Raw genomic sequence first — 21,597 nt, 5'->3', positions numbered from 1 at the left:
GTCTCCCTCTCTCTCTGTCCCTCCCCAGCTTGTGCTCTGTCCTTTCAAAAATAAATAAACATTAAAGGTACCAGAAAGTGTAACCAGAGAAACCCAGATGTTGCTATTTACACCTGTGCAGAGCCGGGGTTTCTACAGAAGGTGCCCCAGGGTATGAGAACCAGCACACACCCCGCCAGGCTTCCCTTTGAACATCCAGAGGGGAACCTAGGTGGGGACGAGGAGAATCCTGTCGGCAGACCTCCTGTCAGCCACTCACCACACCAGGCTCTGTCTGTGCACTGCGCTTCCGCCCAGCTGGAGTATCCTGAATGCCCTCTGTGCCGTCCTGTTTCAGGGCCTTTGCTCTGGTGGTCCTTGGAGCTGGGGAACCCCACCCATCCCTTTGCATTTGTGAAAACCTATCCTTCGGTCAGGGGCTACCTCACGGGAACATTTTCTTTGTAGCAACCTTCTGATATCTCTCTGTTTTTGCTCCTCACTCTCTTTTCCAGTCCCCCTTAAGGTTTTATGACTGCTGTACTTGTTGACCATCCTCACCGTGGTCTGGATACTCTCCTGATCCCCTTGCGAATTTATGAGCTCTTTGGGGAGGAATCAAGGGTTAGGCCAAATACCATCACAAATCCAGGCCCCGTTAGCCTCAGCTTTGAAGTGGTTGGTGTGGAATCAAACCTTCCTGGTTGCACTATTTTTGTACAACTTGAAGAATTTTCTAATAGTCACCATGTCATAGTTCAACTCTAGCTCCCCTACCTGCTTTTGTAAGGTTGTCTGTGATTTCTTACTTATAGCCCGCCTTTGTGGATTTTAGCATTTCAGGAGTTAATGTTTCAGAATTCCTCATTGTCCTGTAACTTTCCTAACTTTATCTTATTTTTCCCCCTCACAGGAAATGACTTAGAGGCCTTACAAATACATCGGCGGCGCATTCTTGCTTCAGACTTTACAATTGAGGGCCAGCCCAGTCTGGAAGCACCTCTTATTACTGTTACAAGGAAACTGCTACCTCAGCAAACAAAAAGAAAGGAGGAGGAGACTTATAATAACAAATGCCATTTTTTAAAAAAATGCTTGTTTTCAGAAAACATCAAAGGAAATTTGGAAATGTTTCGCATTGAGAAGAAGCTTTGCAGGTGAATGGATTTGGCAGGCAGGCTCTGTCAACATTCTGCAGAGGTTTGATCTTCCTTCTTCAGGACCTAGTGTGAAGTAACTGGACTGCTTTTTAAATTGCTGTTGATCAGCTTGTGGGTTTGGGGGTTCTAACTTTTCTGGTATATTGAAGATACATTATATTACATTATATTACATTTTTTAAAAGTTAAGTTATTTTTCTGCCATTGTAAATACAAGTACCAAAATATTCTTGCAAAGCAATTATACGTAAACATTTTTCTCGGCAAGCATATCTTTTTATTAAGAGAGTGGAATGCTAACAGTTCCTATACAGCATTTTGGACACATGTTTATTTTTGGTCAGGGGTCCTGCCTACACTGAAAATATTAATTACATAAACCTGTCGTTCTTGCATCTGCTTTGGGTCACATGGTCACCTGCCTCATGGAAATGCCTTTTTTAAAACTTAGATTTGCAGAACTCCACTATTTTTATACCTAGCTACAGTTCTGGGGGGAAAGAAAATAGAATCAGGACCCTGACCCGCTCACGGTCACTGGGACAGCCACCCCTCCCGCATGTATTGCTGCAGCGCCCAGGACAGTAAAATGGACTACAAGCGGCGCTTCCTGCTTGGCGGGTCCAAGCAGAAGGTGCAGCAGCACCAGCAGTACCCGATGCCTGAGCTGGGCCGAGCACTGAGTGCTCCCCTGGCGTCGACGGCCACCACCGCCCCCCTGGGCAGCCTGACCGCTGCGGGCAGCTGCCACCACGCCATGCCCCACTCCACTCCCATCGCCGACATCCAGCAGGGCATCTCCAAGTACCTGGATGCCCTCAACGTCTTCTGCCGTGCCAGTACTTTCCTCACGGATCTCTTCAGCACTGTGTTTAGGAATTCTCACTACTCCAAGGCAGCCATGCAGCTTAAAGATGTGCAGGAGCACGTCATGGAAGCAGCCAGTCGGCTGACTTCAGCCATAAAGCCCGAGATCGCCAAGATGCTGATGGAACTTAGTGCTGGGGCCGCAAACTTTACAGATCAGAAGGAATTCAGCCTCCAGGACATTGAGGTAGAGTATCTTCTGTGTCATACTTGGGTAGGAAAATGTATTCCAGAGGGAAGTGAGAATGTGGTTTTCATTTTTTTCCTAAATCACGACAGTGATGATCATCTTCTTTCTGTTGAGACTCTGTCCTTGTAAAACACTGTGCAGTACCAGGTTCTAAATTGCTTTCATTGCAAATTAAGTAGGTTAAAAGACTGTTAAACAAATCAGCCTGTATTTTATGTTCTTTCAATTTTGAAGTTGAAACTTTAGTTCTGAATAGCATACTGTTAAAAGTACATAGTGGGGACTGAGAGTTCTAAATATGAGCATGAACTTTGTGAATTGTCATTATATGGAACCATTGGTTTAATGTAGAAAGTTCACACATGTTTACGGGATAAATTATTTTTCCAGTTCTAAATTAATTGATATATTTCTTAGGGTCTTTGTTAATCGAAATGAAGTATTCTCCCTCTTTCAGGGCTCTAGATTAGAACGTAAGATTAGAATACACATTTCATTCAGAATAAAGATGAATTCCTTTATAAAGATTTCCTTCATTTAGGAAATCATTTATTAAACTGATCTGCTGCTAGATTAGTGTCACTAATTAGTGTCACTGCTAGATTTTAAAAATCATTGTTAGCTGCTCAGAGAGTTCTTCTGAGTTTGATTTCTCATGTCCTTGTGCATTTTAACAACGTGTCAGGGGTTAGGTTCCTGAATGCTAGAACAGAGAATGCCCCTTTCCGTCTTGGGGCTGAATTTGATTTTAGGAAATCACGTCTTCTGAGCCAACTCTGGTGGTTAGGGTGGCTAAACAAGTTAATTTATACTGCTGTGAATTTAGGGGGTATAAAAAAGGTAAGCTATTAAATAATGTGACTAATTTGTATTGTTTAAAAGTGATTTTGAAGGTGTTTCCAAGAGAATTTAGAACCGTATTTGAAAAGAGTATTATTGGGGCGCCTGGGTGGCTCGGTCGGTTAAGCGTCGGACTTCGGCTCAGGTCATGATCTCACGGTCCGTGGGTTCGAGCTCCGCGTCAGGCTCTGTGCTGACAGCTCAGAGCCTGGAGCCTGTTTCAGATTCTGTGTCTCCCTCTCTCTGTGACCCTCCCCCGTTCATGCTCTGTCTCTCTCTGTCTCAAAAATAAATAAACGTTAAAAAAAAAAATTAAAAAAAAAAAAAAGAAAGAAAAGAGTATTATTGGTGTAAATTAGGGATCATCAGACTTTCTGTACCAAGCAAATAGTAAATTAAGTTTATTTCAGAGAGAGAGAGTGCACGCACAAGCAGGGGAGGGGCAGAGAGAGGGGGAAAGAGAGAATCCCAAGCAGGTTCTGCACTGTCAACACAGAGCCCAATGCCGGGCTCAGTTTCATGAACCACGAGATCATTACCTGAGCCGAAGTCGAGAGTCGGACACTTAACTGACTGAGCCACCCAGATGTTCCTTTCTGCTTTTTTAATAACCTTTATGAATGTAAAAACCTGTCTTACCTTCTGGATCTGTCTGTTGAACTGGATTTGGCCCATGGGCTGTAGTTTACTGAACCTGCTGGTCATTTTCTTTTGAGTCTGTCCAAGTATATTTTAAATTTCTGATTATTTCTATGATCACATTTTATATTCAGGGAAATTACCATCTTGAAGTGTTTTTAAAATGGCTTGTGATAGTTTCAAGTATTTTTTGAGTTACATGTGTAAGATATACATAAAGCATTTTTTTTTTTTAATATACTTTTTGGGGCACCTGGGTAGCTCAGTTGGTTAAGCTGCCGACTCTTGGTTTTGGTTTAGGTCATGATCTCAGGGTTGTGAGATCAAGTCCATGTTGGGCTCTGCACTGACAGTGTAGGGCCTGCTTGGGATTTTCTCTCTCCCTCCCTCTCTGCCCCTTTCCACACTCCCACTGTCTCTCTTTCAAAATAAATAAATAAACTTAAAAAAAATGTACTTCTCAAAAGAAATTCAAAAGGTGAAATGTAAAACTGCTGCTTTACTCTCCCATCCCATTCTGTTTCCCAGAAGTGGCCACCGTGAGCTGGCCAGCGTGTGCCATTCCGGACTGCTGTCTGGGTACATATGTGCGCATGCACAAATGTACAGCTTTGGCTTTTGTTTGTTTTACAGAAAGGACCGTGTTGTTCAGCCACCAGTGTGCCTGGTCGCTGCTTTACAGAGATGTGGCAAGAGAGCAGTTAGGGACTCTGCCCTCTCAGAAAGGGTTATACAGTATTAGACTCAGCCTGTCACAGCTCTCATCCTGTAATGACATAAACACTTTTCATTTTTAGACTTTCAGACAAGAGTGGTTTGAAAAATAAGGCCAAAGGCTTTTATTTTAACTTGAACATCTTTGAGCTCTTTTTCAGCCCATGCCTCCAGGTGCTAGAGGAGACAGAGTTAGTCATGGCCCTTTTGCCCTCCAACCCTTGCCTGGCGAGTGGACCACTAGAGCAGGAGGAACCAGCCCTGAGGACTGGGGGTTTAGGAAGCTACTGGGCTGAAGTTGCACTTACCTTGGCCCTTCTGCTTTCTTGGGACCATCATGGACCACTTGAGCTGAGAAGGAGAAATATTTCTTTTTTAAAAACTTTTTTTTAATTTTATTCATTTTTGAGAGACAGACAGAGCGTGAGTGGGGAAGGGGGAGAGAGAGAGGGAGACACAGAATCTGAAGCAGGCTCCAGGCGCTGAGCTGTTAGCACAGAGCCTGACACGGGGCTTGAACTCACGAACTACAGGATCATGACCTGAGCCGAAGTCAGACGCTCAATCGACTGAGCCACGCAGACGCCCCAGGAGAAATATTTCTAATTGTTGTGGTTTGGGATTTTGACTTGGCTTCCCCACTGAAATGTGATTAGGACAGCTGGAATACTACCATGTTTTTGTACATAATAGGCTAAACAGGCTTTGGAGGCTAGACTGGAAACTAAGTGCTGTTGATGGGTTTTAGAATCTATGGGTGTATTCTAAGTTTCAAACAGCTTGACTTATAAGTAAATTCTAAAGTGTGATTGCCAAGTTTAGGCCCGCAGACTTAACATTTTGCTTTTTCCACAGAGCAGTATTTGTTGTTTCTGGAACTTAGGTACTGCCATGGGCCAATAAGGGTCTTACCCTCAGAATACTCACCAATTCACATGGAATGGCTAGGCATTTGGGTTTTTTCCTGTTGGTCTTTTTAGGGTTTTATCGGCAAGGCCTTGAGAGACTCTTTAACATTCATCCCTGGGGCCTCACAATGCTGAACTTGACTGGCTAGGTAGGACTTCTCTGCTGAGGAGCTTAGCCGAGGACTGTGACTGAGGACAGCCCTGAATTCAGTGTTCAAACGCATCACCATTTTACTTTTTATTTTATTATTTTTTCTTTCAATTTTTTTTTTTTTAATTTACATCCAAATTAGTTAGCATATAGTGCAACAATGATTTCAGGAGTAGATTCCTTAGTGCCCCTCACCCATTTAGCCCATCCCCCCTCCCCCAACCCCTCCAGTAACTCTCCGTTTGTTCTCCATATTTATGAGTCTCTTATGTTTTGTCCCCCTCCCTGTTTTTATATTATTTTTGATTCCCTTCCCTTATGTTCATCTGTTTTGTCTCTTAAAGTCCTCATACGAGTGAAGTCGTATGATTTTTGTCTTTCCCTGACTAATTTCACTTAGCATAGTACCCTCCAGTTCCATCCAAGATGGATGCAAATGGCAAGATTTCATTCTTTTGGATTGCTGGGTAATACTCCATTGTATATATATAGCACATCTTCTTTATCCATTCATCCATCGATGGACATTTGGGCTCCTTTCATACTTTGGCTATTGTTGATAGTGCTGCTATAAACATGGGGGTGCATGTGTCCCTTTGAAACAGCACACCTGTACCCCGTGGATAAATGCCTAGTAGTGCAATTGCTGGGTTGTAGGATAGTTCTGTTTTTAGTTTTTTGAGAAACCTCCATACTGTTTTCCAGAGTGGCTGCACCAGCTTGCGTTCCCGTCACCATTTTAAACCTAAGTCAAAGTACTGATCCCACTGTCCCACCCTAGAGGGGGGCCAAAGCATGCTTGTTCTGTTCCCTTACTCACAGCCAGGTCTGGGATGTGCTCCTTGATCTCGGTGCCTGGCTAGGAACTGCGGCTGCTCACTCTGTGCTCTGGGACAGACCTGGTGTGCATGAGTCCTGTCCTGTCTGGACTTGTCAGTGACTTTGCCCCTTACCCTCCCAATCTCATGGTTATAATCTCACTGGTAGAGAAATGAGTTGTAACTGTAGTGTTTCACTAGTTAACAAGCGCTAGGATCATGGTTATGAGGCATGGGGTCAGAAGATCTGGGTTTAGAAAATGACTCTGCTTCTGTCTGTATAGTCTTGAGCAAATCTTCTAAACTCTCTAAGCCTCACTTTGCCCATCTATAAAATGGAATTATAAAATGGAATTATCAGGGCACCTGGCTGGCTCAGTCGATAGAGTGTGTGACTCTTGGTCTTGGGGCTGTGGGTTCGAGCCTCACACTGGGAGTAGAGGTTACTTAAAAAAAAATCTTTAAAAAAAATAAAATGGAATTACCACCCACCTTCCAGAGTTCTGGTGAAGATCAGAGGTGATTAGTGTTTCTGAAACACTTTACCCAGTTGTCATCATTTATTATTATTGCTTCCAACATGGCTTGAATGGTGCTAATAGCCCTTCTCTGAAGTGCAGAACACAACTATGTACCAAACCAACATCAGAGAGAAATGTTCGGCAAGTATTTTTCTAACTGGAATCCTTTTAAGGGGAAAAAACTGCCACTCCTAAAACCGTAGCTCTGTTAATTTCTTTCCTGTTTTGTTTTTTAATGTTTATTTATTTTTAAGAGAGAGAGAGAGACAGAGGGCAAAGAGGGAAGGGGCAGAGAGAGAGAGAGAGAGGGAGACACAGAATCTGAATCAGGCTCCAGGCTCTGAGCTGTCAGCGCAGAGCCCGACGTGGGGCTTCACCTCACCAACTGTGAGATCATGACCTGAGCTGAAGTGGGACGTTCAACCACCTGAGCCACCCAGGCGCCCCTTTCCTGGTTCTTGAAGTCGGCACCTCCCTTGTTGTAAGGCAGCAGCAGTATTACCTGCCTGATGGAGCAGCTGCCAGGACCTTTTCATCATAAAAGCCCAAGGGGACTGCTTCTACCAAGAGTCCTCCCTCTCTTTGCCTCCCGCCAAGAATGGGACATTGGGGAAGGAAGAGGGCTGGGGGTGGGGTATCCATTAAATATATTTGCAGTACCTAACAACCTTTGGACAAGCCAGTTGACAGTTTAGGTAGGACTTGTCCTCCTCTGGATTTATAGAAAACACGTAGTTTACATCATATATGAACTGGGATTTTGTCTGAATAGGAAATGTGATCTTAATTAACTGCTTCATGGGAATTCCTTTGTATAAGTCTCAAACTGTCAGTCCAGCCAAAATGTGAATTCAGGAAAAATATGGTTTCCCATATTGAATTTGTTCTTTATACAAAGCTTTGAACATCCCAACCAAACATTTTTGTGAGGTAGACCACACGGGACCTGCTGTCTGTATCTTTTCTCTTTGAGTCTAGGAGAATCTATCTCTACCACAGATTTTTAAGATTGTGTTAATTCCAGTTTTCCTGTAAAATGCTGGCCTGGCTAAATTGGCTGCTTTCTCCTTGATTTTATCTACCTCAGTATCGCTTGTCCTAGAAATCTGTTATCCTTTGCACTTAAACCGTGTAGTCCATATTAAAGCAGTATAGACAGTCCTGTAAAGTGGTTTTTTATTTATCAGAAAGTCACAGATGTCCACCTCTTTTTACAAGTATTTATCACTTGTCTTTAATAAAATTCCTTTTTCAGTGCACATGTAAGTAAAAGAATCGAACTGACTTGTGATTCATGCATTCATTGCACAGATATATATTGAACACTTTATTTGTGCCAGATACTGCCAGGCACAAAGGATACACTAGTGAACAAGATAGAAATTGTTCCCTTTGTGTAGAGAAAAGGGGACTGCAGTCTTAGATAAGATAATTAGAAACGGTGTCATTGAGGTGACATTTGACTTACTAAAAAACAAAATTCATCCAAGTAAATTTTAAAGATCTTACTGGCTTTATTCAGCTATTCATGAATCGGGCAGCATCCCATCTAGCAAGCAGATAGAAAGGAGCTCCAAGGAGCTATACAACATAGAAGGCTTTTATAAGGCAGAAAGGAGCAGGCAAAGAAAGTTTCTAGCAAAGAGTGGATTGCTTCCGGCAAGGCCACTACCTTCTATATGAGATGGAACGGGTCTCTTGGGTGGATTACCTCACTACTGTTGACCAGGTAGTTCTAAATTGACAGGTTACAGGTATTATTCCTGGAAGAGGCTGAAATTGCAGTTAGGTTAAGTATTAAATCTTGGTTTGCTGATGTGAGGCTTAGCACAAGTGACTCCATTTGGGGCCCCTTGTTTCTTTCTTTATTTGTTATTTATTTATCTAAAATATTTTTACTGTTTTATTTTTGAGAGAGACAGAGTGTGAGTGGGGAAGAGGCAGAGAGAGAGGGAGGCACAGAATCTGCAGCAGGCTCCAGGCTCTGAGCTGCCAGCACTGAGCCCGACTCAAATTCACAAACTGCAGGATCTTGACCCCAGCCAAAGTCAGATGCCCAACCACCCCGGCACCCCCCGCCTTGTTTCTTTTTTTTTAATTTTTTTTAACGTTTTATTTATTTTTGAGACACGGAGAGACAGAGCATGAACAGGGGAGGGTCAGAGAGAGAGAGAGAGAGACACAGAATCCGAAACAGGCTCCAGGCTCTGAGCTGTCAGCACAGAGCCCGACGCGGGGCTTGAACTCACGGACCGCGGGATCATGACCTGAGCCGAAGTCGGCCGCCTAACCGACTGAGCCACCCAGGCGCCCCGCCTTGTTTCTTTTTTTAAATAAAGACCTGAAGGAGGTGAAGGAGTAAGCCCTGTTGATAACAGGAACAGAGGATTCCAGGCAGAGGGAACGGCTAGCGCAGTTTCTGAGGCAGGATGAACCTGAGTGTTTGGAGAGTGATGAGGACCTATTGTGGCTGAAACAGTGAGCAAAAGGGAGAGTACAGGAGAGTAGGGGTGGGGGAGGTGAGGTCAGAGTGTCCTGAGGTCAGCCTTTGAAGGGAAGGTGGAAGGGAGGGCAGCAGGAACGGCATCCTTGACGATTCTTGTGCGATGAGTGAGCAGCCGTTGCCACTTCTTGGGGTGGTGGTGGGGGGCTCTAGGGCTGGGGCTGGGGCCTCAGTGTTGGGAGGGCATGGCCCTCCGGGCAGATGCTGTGCATAGACATTCCAGAAGCCCAGGGCAGCTTTAGGGATCCCAGGAGTTGTATGTCTTTAAGGAGACTCTATTTTATTTCTTCTGGCAATTTTAGTGGCTTTCCAAGTATCATCACCACTTTGTAAGTGGGCAGGCAGACTTTAAATCAAACCTTTATGTAATTGAATCTCGGCCTTCAACTTTATGCACTAACAAATGTCTTTTGTGTACTGTGTGATTATCTGTGAATCTGTTTGAAATAATTCATTTGTAAGCACTGACTCGTAAGAACCTTAATTCAGACATATTCACATTTCTTTTGGTAGATATATGCCAAAAATATTGTAGAGCAACAGCAATGGAAAATATTAGGGGCTGGTTTCAAAATGTGATTTTCATTAACCTTAATGGAATTAAATTTGCATGTTGTTCCTTTTTTTTTTTTTTTTTTTTTTTGCCTAAAGGTAAAATTCATTGTTTCTTCTTTATTTTCTTTCTTGTTTTGACTAGTAGATCTTTCATAACAGATTATGGGGTCAATATTTCCTAACTATATGTGCCAAGTGAAAACCCAAATTGCTGCTATTAATCAGAAACTGAAGTTCACTTCATTAAAAGCTTATATAAATCCAGTTTTCAGGCTGTTGCTAATTTCTAACCACTCTTTTTGGCTTATTCTTTTATTGAGGTGACTCTTCTAGCATCTAAATTGCCTTCAGATTTTAGCCTTTAGAAGAATCTATAATTAATTAAGCAGCTGGAATTTGGGTGATTTTGTAAACTTCATTGTGGATCAACAAGACGTACTGTCTGCCCCGCCCAATCCGTGTGGGTGGAAGCCACTGGGGCCAGGGGGTGGCTGCCACTCTGGAAGCACTGGATCCTTTGATTTTGAGTGGCCAAGACCCACTGTGCAACCAACTCATTATTCTGAAAATTGCTAATTAAAAGAAAAACAAGGAATTAAGCAAATTTCCTGCTTCTCCAGTACAACTGTTTTTTAGCGTAATCAAATAGCCCTACTGGATGGGGGAAGGTTGTTCTTCTGTTTAGAAAAATCTCCGTATTTTCTGGATAGAAGAGACGATACAATTAGGAAAATCACCATTTTGCAGACCATAATGAATTAACTGACTCGGGCAAGTGGTCAACAATGGAGGATAAAACCAGTTGGTAAAAGGTCACTGGGGAACTTCATAAGGGAAAGATCAGGACTTTCTCACTCAAATCCATTGGTCAATCTCAGCATCACCAAAAATGAGATAACCAGTTAGTTGATCATATCTCCTAAGAACCACACAGTACCCCCATAGTATATTCTTGCACCTCTCCCTCTTCTCCCCTGTCCCCAGGGTGGGAGGGGACCTGACATAATCTCATCAGTCCTCTGGAATGAATTCCCAGTCTACACAAAATACGGGGCGTAGTGGAGCAAATTATACACCACAAGGAAGCCATTAGACGGGTCAGAATGTGGCATGTTCTATAGGCAGTTGACCTGATTTAACAAGTCAAGTAGCATGGGGGAAAAAAAAAGAGTAGAAGGCATCTAAAATGAGAGTTAAGAGATATGACAACCAAATAAGATAAGCATTTTGGGGTTGAGATTCAAGCAAACAAAAGACATTTTAAAAGAAAATTTGGGAAGTTTGAACATGTACTGTGTCTTCGTTGGTTGGGATTTGCTTCAAAACATTCCAGCAAAAAAAGGTGGTATTCAGGAGAAGGGTGATAATAACATGGCAAAATGTTGATGGTTATTGAAGCTTTTTGTTGGGTATATGAGGGTTTGTTAACACTCTCTATTTGTTTGGGCATACTCCAAGTTTTAAAAAAGGGAGAGAGAAACTTATGTTAGGAGTAGTGTATCAGGAATACCCCAGAAATGATTCCATTCCTTGGAGGATTTGTGCCTATGAAGTGGTCTCATAACAGAAAGGGGAGTGTTTAGGAGTCTTTAGGAAGTCTTTAAGAGTCTTTAGGTAGACTCTTCTGTTTTCTGTCTCCTCACAGAATACTTCACTTCTGGCACATCCGATCGCCAAATGTGCGCTGGGAGTTTTTCCCACACTGGCAATTCTGAGTCAGTTTTGACACTATTTACTGGAAGTTAGCATCAGACCCCACAGTGGAAGGGCTCAGTCCCACAGGACTGTCCTCCTCCACTTTAGACACCAGTCACATGTCCAGGGTGTTGTTACCCTTGCTTACTACCAACTGGGTGTAAAGGAGAGGTTCTCATGACTGCCACCATGGGTTCGGTTAATTTGCGAGAGCAGCTCACAGAACTCAGAAAACATTTTACTTACTACATCATAAAAGGCTATAACTCATTATCAGCCAGATGAAAGGGATGCACAGAGCAAGGGGTGTGCAGCTTCCACGCCCACTCCGGACACACCAACCCTCTAGCACCTGCCCGTGTTCACCAACCCAGAGGCTCTCTGAGCCCTGTCCTTTGGACTTTTTCCAGGCTTCATTATGTAGGTGTGATTGATTAAATCATTGGCCATTGTTGATTGATTCTACTTCTAACCTCTCCCTTCCCCAGAGTGGTGGGACTGAAAGTTCCAAACCTGTAATCAGTGGTTGGTTCCCTTGACAACCAGCCCCCCATTCCTAGGGGCTTTTCAAAAGTCACCTCATCAACATAAACTCAGGTATGGTGTAGAGAGGCTTGTTACGAATAACAAACCACACTTTATCTCTCTTATCACATAGAAAATTCCAAGAGTTTTAGGAGCTATGTGGCAGGAACCTTGGAAGAAGACCAAAATACATATTTCTTACTATAAATCACAATATCACAGGGAGTATTATTAAGTTGTTGTGATGAAAAGGAAAGCAGGTACTTTTCAGGAAAATGAAGAAAATAAAAGTGAGTCAAGGAAGAAGCAGAAAAACACCCCCCTGGGCAGGAAGGACCCCAACAGCAGGTAGGCAGGGTGTGCTCCTCATTTTGGTGACTCAAATGGCAATGTTGCTTTCCTTTAGGAGAATAGGATTTAAAATTTAATAGTTGCTAAAAAGGCTTCAGGGAACATAAGGGAACTACTAGGTTTGGTGGGCAAATTCGAAGGAAAGAGAAATAAAAGAGTTCCTGGAGTATAATTGTACATAGAACTAGCTTTCCCGAATTATTTTCTCTTCTAAATGTTTATGGTTACTGGTTGGCTTGTGAGATTTCACAGGATTGGATAACAGCCTGTTTTGGCAGCCTCCCTCATCTTTACAAATCAGGATTCTGAGTGTCTGTAAAATGACAGTTGCCTAAAATCCTTCTGGGACCAGCGTATACAGGGGTGGTGCCCTGTACCCCCCTGCTGCCTCAGGCCAGTGTGCAGTCTTTGTGTGGAGGGGGCTTGTTTGCAGTGTCCAGTCCCCCACGAGACTGGGCTTCTTTGCCCTCTGGCTGATGCTGACATATCCAGAGCCAGGAAGATAGAAATAGCTTGATGTGGAGGAACCCCATGAGTCCTTGCTCACTCCAGGACCCCTCCTGAGGCCTCACCAGCTCCTTTGGTCTGCTCTCCTCTTTACCTAGCTGCTACCACCCACCCTCCTGGAGAAAATACACACGAGCTGGCTACGAGCTGGCAAAGATGAGTGAGAACAGTCAAAAGTGCTCTAGGCCTTGTGGACAAGACAGACAAATAAGTAGACTGAGACAGTAGGTGTGATGCGGTGGGATGCAAATGACTGCTGGTTGGTTCGGAGTTCTCCTGCTCCTCTTACTCTGGCAGGACCCAGCCCCCTACACCGGAACTTCCTACCCAGCCTAGAAGAGGTTAGGGCAGGGCAGAGAACTAGGTTGGGCCCTGATAAGGATTTAGAACTTACACAGAATGAGATGGGATTTTTTTTTTTTAATTTATTTGCTTATTTTGAGAGAGAGGGAACAGGAGGTACAGAGAGAGGGAGACAGTCTCAAGCTCCATACTGTCAGAGTGGAGCCTGATGCCAGACTCCAACTCATGGAACCGTGAATGATGACCTGAGCCAAAACCAGGGGGTGGACACTCAACCAACTGAGCCACCTAGGCGCCCTGATATGGGATTTTTTAAGGGGGATTTTGAGCAAGAGACCAGCATGATTAGACTTGTTTTTATAAAAAAAATCACTATGGCTACAAGTGACAGAAACCAAACTCAAATAGCTTAAATGACAATAAAAGCAAAAAGCAGCTAATAGTGATGTATGCTGTGCTCTGTTCTGAGACTCTACGCATTAATTCACTGAATTCTATTAATTTTTTTTTTAATTTTTATCTTTTATTTTTGAGGGTGAGAGAGAGCACAAGCAGGGGAGGGCAGAGAGAGAGTGAGACAGAATCCGAAGCAGGCCTCACTTTGAACTTGTCCGCACAGAGCCTGATGTGGGGCTCGAACTTACAAACCATGAGATCATGACCTGAGCCGAAGTCGGATGCTCAACGGACTGAGCCACCCAGGCGCCCCTTAATTCTATTAATAACCTTATGAGTTAGGTACTATTCCCATTCCTGTTTTGTTGATGAGGACCCTGAGGTGTGGAGAGATTAAGCAACTTATCAAAAGTCTCCTCGGCAGATCCAGACTTTAGAGCCAGGCGGTCTCACTCTATAGAGTACAAACTCTTGACTGTAGCACTGTGCTACCTCTCAAGAGAACAATATATTGACCCATGAAACTGAAGCAAGTAAGCTCTTTGGGCGTGGCTGGATTCAGGGGTTCACACCGTACCGAAAAGACCCAAATTTTGTCTCTTCTTTTGCCTTCACGAGTGCTCCCTTCATTTCTAGGCAGACTGGACTGTCCTAGACAGAAGGCTAGGCAGACTGTCTCCATGCCAGAGCCCCCAGCAACTCAACAGAAAGAGCACCTCTGCTTTCCCTGAGGTTCTGACAAAAGTTCCAGAACTGAGTCCAGTTGGCTTGGCTTGGGTCACCTTGCTTGTCCTTGGACCCTATGACCAGAAAGGTTAAACTGACACGCCGATTAGCCAGGCCTGACTGTATGCCCACCCCATGGCTGCGGTACAAGCGGGGTCCGCCTCCCCCAAGCCACAGGACTGAGAGTGGCTCTCTGAGGGGGGCTCCCTCCGAAGGAGGCCACACCCAGATCTGGAGGGGGTCAGAAGATGAGAAACACAGTTATAACCCTCCATATGCATTGCTAAATTGTTTTGTTTGTTTTTCAGGATTTTAGCAATTATGCCTTTCTGTGAAGTCTTCTGTTATGTCTCTTGGTAAAGTTCCATAGTCTCCTTCCTAATGATTGTGTATGTTTCTTCTTAAAAGTCTTTTTTTTTTTTTTTTTAATTTTAATTTTAGAGAGACAGTGTGCTAGCATGGCAGAGGGGCAGAGGGAGAGAGAGTCTTAAGCAGACTTCACACTCAGCACCAAACCTGATGCACAGCTCAATCCCATGACCCTGGGATCATGACCTGAACTGAAATCAGGAGTCAGACACTCAGGGGCACCTGGGTGGCTCGGTTGACCATCTGTCTTCGGCTCAGATCATGATCTTGGAGTTCATGGGTTTGAACCCTGAGTCAGGCTCTGTGCTGACAGCACGTAGCCTGGACCCTGCTTCAGATTCTGTCTGTCTGTCTGTCTCTCTCTCTCTCTCTCTCTCTCTCTCTCTCTCTGTCTCTCTGCCCCTCCCCCACTCACGGTCTGTCTCTCTCCCCTTTGGACATAAATCAACATTAAAAAAAAAATTATAAAAAAAAAAAGAGTCCGACACTCAATCGACTAGTCAAGCCACCCAGAGATGCCCATATTTCTTCTTGAAATTCTTAAATAATTTATATTTCAGTTGCTCTAATGAATGAGATACTATTTTAGCATTTTTTTCTATAACATGGAAACATCCTTGATTTTTGTCTCCTCCCACATGACTGAATGCAATAATTCCCATGTTTCAATTAGTTTATTTGGGGTTTTTTGGTGTATATATGGTCACGTCATCTGCATATGTCTCCTCCCTTCCAGTAGTTACATATTTTGTGTTGACCAAAAGTTTTAATATGTGAAATAATCACCTTTAAGAGTGAGCATCCAGGACACCTGGGTGACTCAGTCGGTTGAGCGTCCGACTTCAGCTCAGGTCACGATCTCATGATCTCGCGGTCCGTGAGTTTGAGCCCCGCGTCGGGCTCTGGGCTGATGGCTCAGAGCCTGGAGCCTGCTTCCGATTCTGTGTCTCCCTGTCTCTCTGCCCCTCCCCCGTTCATGCTCTGTCTCTCTCTCTCTCAAAAATAAATAAATGTTAAAAAAAAAAAAAAATTAAAAAAAAAAAAGTGTTCCCTTTTAAAAAAAAAAAAAAGAGTGAGCATCCTTGTTTTGGTCTTCATTTTAATGGGAATGCTTTGGATATATTACTGTTGATTATTGATTTTAAAAAATTAGTTTCTCTTATACATGGTACATGCTCATGATAAAAAATTCAAACATTTCTGAATAGCATAAGTCTCCCTTTCCAAAAATAATGATCCTCCCTTCCAATTCCATGCCAGTCCCAGATATAACTACTATTAATTGTCTTATGGATCTATGCAAAGAGCAGCAAATAGATATGCACACAGAAACATATAAGGAAAATACATCTTTTTATTCCCTTACACATATCCTTAATTCTATTAACAGCATACCCATTAATTATATTATTGGCTCTTAGGTTGAAAGAATAAGAGTATAGTTCCAAGCCATAACAAATGTTATACGTGATTCTTTATTCATGGATGAGTTGTCACTTACAGGAAAGCCTTGTGTGGTTTATGGACTTCCTTTCTCCACAAAAGTCATGATCTTCCCTGTGCCTGTTGGTAAGGTCACCTTAAAGTAATCTCAAGGTTTGCAGCTGGTCTCTGTGGGCTGGCTGCAGAAGAGCTGTCCAGGGGAAAAAGCAGGAAGTGTGTGTGTGTGTGGAAGGGGTGGGGGGGTGGATCAGATGTCATTTTCACAAAGATACTGGCCTTTTGATGTCCTGCACTCAGCCCTGGAGTCACCATGCTGCTCGCTTGGCTTGGCTTGGCATGCCAGGCACTGAAAACGCAAGAGTAAGCAAAACCAAGATCCTACCCTCATCCAGCTTAGCTTCTAGGTGGGGAAACAGACCAAAAAACAAATAGCATGTGCAAATGTCAGGTGGTGAGAGGTGCTGTAGAGAGAAATGAAGAAGGATAAGGGGGGAGAGAGAGGTAGAGGAAAGGCCAAGGATGGGACATTTGAGCAATGACTATGAGAGCTACAGCTGTACGAATTCCAGAGGGAAGGATGCTCCAGATAGAGCAGTGGTTCATTCCCCAGTGGGTCAGGGTGGGCTGTTCCTCAGAGTACATTTGGCAATGTCTAGAAGTATTTTCAGTTGGCACAAAAATGACATCTCCCTTCCCCCCCCTCCCCCCCCATATTAGGGGTAGGGAGGAACTTGACTGTTACACCAGAGGGCACAGAATGGTTTGAAGGAGGAGGCAGTGAACTTGCATGCTAAGGAGTCAGAATATCACTGACCCACTATGTATTTGGGGGACAATTTTTGCCATCTTTTAAGACCTCAGTTTCTCTCTCTGCTTCTGACCAATATCCCATCCTTCTTATCCCACACGTATACACCCATGGTTGAATGGTGTTTTTGCAGGAAGTATGAAACTTTAGGTGACCTGACTCAGGCCCCAGATCCTGAAACACAGAAGTTTGCAGGAGCACAAAGGTCTTTGATTTATCTTATTTTCAACTCAAATTTACTTGGAGAAGGTAAAATCTTGGTATTTCTCTTCCTTATAGCCCATCACATTGTATTTCAATCCTGCGGCAGAACAGATGTGTAGATACTCAAAACCTCCCCTCTACAGCCACATTCAAGCTCTTCTGCAGCTGTTGATCTCTCAGAAGTCACCCTGGGAGGAAGGGATTTTCCCCGCTTTTTTGCTTAAAAAAAAAAAGAAAGAAAGAAAGAAACCAGGGGTGCCTTGGCTGGCTCAGTCTGTTGAGCATCCGACTTCAGCTCAGGTCACAATCTTGCAGTTTGTGAGTTCAAGCTCCAGGTTGGGCTCTGTGCTGACAGCTCTGAGCCCTGGAGCCTGCTTCGGATTCTGTGTCTCCCTCTTTCTTTGCCCCTCCTCTGCTCGTGCTGTCTCTGTCTCTGTCTCTGTCTCTCTCTCTCTCTCTCTCAAAATAAATAAACATTAAAAAAAATTACAAACGAAACAAAACAGGGGCACCTGGGTGGCTTAGTCAGTTAAGCATCGGACTCTTGATCTTGGCTCAGGTCATGGTCTCACAAACTGTGAGATCAAGTCCCCAGTCAGGCTCTATGTGTGGAGCCTGCCTGGGATTCTCTCTCTCCCTCTCTCTGCCCCTCCGTGCCCCCCCCCCTTCCAAATTAGTAAACAAACTTAAAAAACCAGTAAAAATTTGAAAATGTATTCAAAACAATATGATCTGAGGGGTTGTGGTTACTGCATCTGTTGCCAGTGCTGCTAGCATCTCATAAGGAAAGACCAGGGACACTGCTAGCAACATGTGAACCTGCATAAGCCAGCCCCTGTAATGGTGAAGTCTCTGGTCCCAAATGTCAATAGTGTTGATGCTGAGACACCCTGATGTAGTGGGAACTGGCTTGTGCAAAAGACTTGAGACAGGAGCTGTGCTCAGAATTTTTGAGGAATAGCAAGAAAGCTGGGTGGCTAGAGCTGAGAAGGATAGGAAATAAGTTTAGAGAATAGTCAGGGGCCTGTTCACATAGAGTATTATAGGACAGAATGAGGACTTTGGATTTTCTTCTGATTGTAGTGGAAAGCCATTGGAAGATTTTGAGCAGGGGAGTACAATAATCCACTTTCTGTTTTCTAAGACTTCCCTGTGCAAAAAGTCGCCTCTAGGAGAGAGAGTAGATGCTGCTAGTTGGCTCCCCAAATCCAGTCTCCTCTCTCTCCTTAGTAACAAAACCCTGGATTTGTTTTGTTTTGTTTTGTTTTCAGACATATTGTGCCTGGAAAAAGGACTGGACTCCCAGCCTTCCTTACATCTGGGGGTCTCTTGAATAAATTCAGGTCTGGGAAGATGTAGCTAGAGGTTTGGGATGAGTCTACCGGGAAGTTTCCTTAGAGGGAAGAGGTACGCCCTTCCCCTGTCCCAGTTGGCTGCTCTCTAGAATGCAGGCCAATGGCTGAAGGTCATTTAGCCACTTAGAACTATGAGGCAACTGAAGAATGCCAGCCTTGCGTGAGGATGCAGAGCAGAAGGACGGGAACTGGGTTCCTTGTGACCCCAGGAGTCCCCATTGCCTGCTCTGGACTGCCTAACCCTAGGTTTATTTTTTTTATCTTAGAAAGAAAAGAAGTAAATATCACTCTTGTTTAAGCCACTACATTTGTTTTGTTGCTGTTGGGTGTAGACAGACCTAATCCTAATTGAATGGAGCAGGAAGATCAGTTAAGAGGCTATTATAGTAATTAATCCAAGCAAGAGATGATCATAACTTAGAACAGAATGTTAGCAGAGGAGGTGACTAGAAGCAGTTGTACTCGTTTTTAAGTGTGCAGCTCGGTGGCATTAAGCAGATTCCCAGTATTGCACAGCCTTTACCGCCATCCAACTCCAGAACGTTTTCGTCTTCCCAAACTGAAAGCCTGAACCCTTTCAACAGTAACTCCCATTCCGCCCTCTCCCCAACCCCAGGAAACCACAATTCTACCTTCTGTCTCTATGAATTTGCCTATTATAGGTACCTCATATAAGATCATACAATATCTGTCTTTTTGTGACTGGCTGCTTTCACTTACCATTGTCTTTAAGGCTCATCCATATTGCAGCATGTGTCAGAGCTCCCCTCCTTCTTAAGGCTGATTAATATTCTAGCACCGTGGGGGTGTGCATGGGTGTGCATGAGGGAGAGGGGAGGGGCTGCAAGATGGCTCCAGGGTTTATGACACAAGCACCTGGACCACTGGTAGTACTCCTTACTGAGGCGGGGAGCAGTGAGGGAAGAGTAGCTGGAATAACAGGTCTGCAGTGCTTATTTGACATCCCAGGGGCAATGTCAGGTAGACAGTTGGATATACAAATTTGGAGTTCAGGGCTGAGGTCCGGACAGGAGATAGGAACCGGGGAACAGTAGATTCAATAGGTGGTATTTAAAGCTGTGAAACTGGACCTGGTCATCAAGGGAGTGAATATAAACTGGAGAAGAATCAGAGGGCGAATCCAAGGACGAGTGAGCCCAGGGACACTCCGGTATTTAGAGGTGAGAAGATGACTTGGGAGCAGCCTAGGAGTACGCTAAAGGAGCAGCCGGAGAGTGAGGCAGAGATGGAGTAAGTGCAGTGTCTTGGAAGCCAAGAGAAGCAAGTGTTTCAAGAAGGAGCGGGGTGAGCGGGAGGGACCCACTGTCCCAGATGCTGCTGAGAGGTGGTGGGAGACCCCCTTTTCCACCTCAGCCCAGGATTTGCCACAGCCGTCACCGGTTGGAATTCACAAGAATAACAGAGGCAGTCGGTCTGATGTGTGCGGTGAGCCCTCTCTCAGGGAATAGGTGACACACGTGGCACCGGGTCCTGGGACGCAGAAGGCCTCTCCTCAGTGTCCTATGGTGAAAATAATGTTGATGGAGTGAATTTCCACTTTGAATTCCCCATTTGTCTTTTTAATCATTTTTTTTTCAGTGGAGATAGTTTAGTATTTTCTTCTTTTTAATTTTCATTTAATGTTTATTTTTGACAGAGAGAGGGAGAGAGGGTGAGCAGGGGAAGGGCAGAGAGAGAGAGGGAGACCCAGAACCCAAAGCAGGCTCCAGGCTAACAGCACAGGGCCTGACACGGGGCTCAAACCCACGAACTGTGAGATCATGACGTAAGCCGAAGTCGGGCGTTTAACCAACCGAGCCACCCAGGCGCCCTTAGTATTTTCTTCTTAAGACCAGTGCCTTGAGGCACCTGGGTAGCTCAGTGGGTTAAGCTTCTGACTCTTGATTTCAGCAGGTCATGATCTTATGGTTCATAGGTTTGAACCCCACATTGGGTTATGCAGTGACAATGTGGAGCCTGCTTGGGATACTCCATCCCCCTCTCTCTGCCCTTCCCACTCCCCTCAAAACTAAATAAATAAACATTAAAAAAAAAAAAAAGACATGTCTTAACCGCTCAGACATCCCAGTTATAGTATTTTCTTCTTCTTTTTTTATTTATCCATCTTGGGAAGGAGAGTGCAGGGGAGGGGCAGACAGAGGGAGAGAGAATCCCAAGGAGGCTCCACACTGTCAATGTGGAAACCAACATGAGTCTCAAACTGACAGTGAGATCATGACCTGGGCTGAAACTAAGAGCCAGACACTCAACTGACTGAGCCACCCAGGCGCCCTGGTAATTTTTTCTTCTTGATCAAAGTGCCAACTTTTGATGAAAAATACACTCATATCAACAAAAAGAATTTCCTGAACTCTAATAGGCTCCCAGGCCGTATGCTTGTCTGGGTGACTTAAATATATTTTTATCTATGCCCCGTAGAAACCCACAATATAAATTTGCTTGTTTATGGAGGAAACTTGCATTTTGAATAGGAAAAATTACTATAAGAGCAGGGTCCTTTGCTTACCAAAATTAATATGGATTTAGTTACCTTGAGTAACCTTTCACTTTTTTTATGTCCTGAATGATATTTTATAGTTATCCTTATTGTTAAGATTTATAGCAACATAGCTAAAATATAAAACTCCCTGTGCGTGTTGGCATGGTAATAAATTGTTAATATATTTTCTTTTGGACAGCAGGTTATAAAACAGAACACATAGGGGCTCCTGGGTGGCTCAGTCGGTTAAGTGTCTGACTTCAGCTCAGGTCATGATCTCCCGGTTCGTGGGTTCGAGCCCTCATTGGGCTCTGTGCTGACAGCTAGGAGCCTGGAGCCAGCTTCAGCTTCTGTGTCTCCCTCCCTCTCTCTCTCTCTCTGCCCCTCTCCAACTCCTGCTTTGTCTGTCTGTCTGTCTGTCTGTCTGTCTGTCTCTCTCTCTCTCTCTCTCTCCCCCAAAAATAAACATTAAAAAAATTTTTAAATAAATAGAACATATAAACATAATCTAGTTTTTACAAAAAGACCATCTACAGGTACAAATGTAGGCTGTACAGGAAACATGTAATC

General features: G+C 44.0%; 1 protein-coding gene across 3 annotated transcripts in view; it reads left to right on the top strand.

The window, feature by feature from the left end:
• GARRE1 (granule associated Rac and RHOG effector 1) overlaps nt 1–21,597 on the top strand; it is an 81,639-nt gene that overhangs the window by 28,668 nt on the left and 31,374 nt on the right. For all 3 annotated transcript variants that reach the window (XM_042967940.1, XM_042967942.1, XM_042967941.1), the window contains exon 2: nt 893–2,193. In XM_042967940.1, the coding sequence (XP_042823874.1) occupies nt 1,699–2,193 (495 nt within the window). In that variant the 5' untranslated portion in view covers nt 893–1,698. The remainder of the gene's footprint in view (nt 1–892; nt 2,194–21,597) is intronic.

Source organism: Panthera tigris, chromosome E2 (assembly GCF_018350195.1).
Source record: "Panthera tigris isolate Pti1 chromosome E2, P.tigris_Pti1_mat1.1, whole genome shotgun sequence".
In the NCBI taxonomy this organism is placed as follows: domain Eukaryota; kingdom Metazoa; phylum Chordata; class Mammalia; order Carnivora; family Felidae; genus Panthera; species Panthera tigris.
This window is presented reverse-complemented; position numbering and strand designations above follow the sequence as displayed.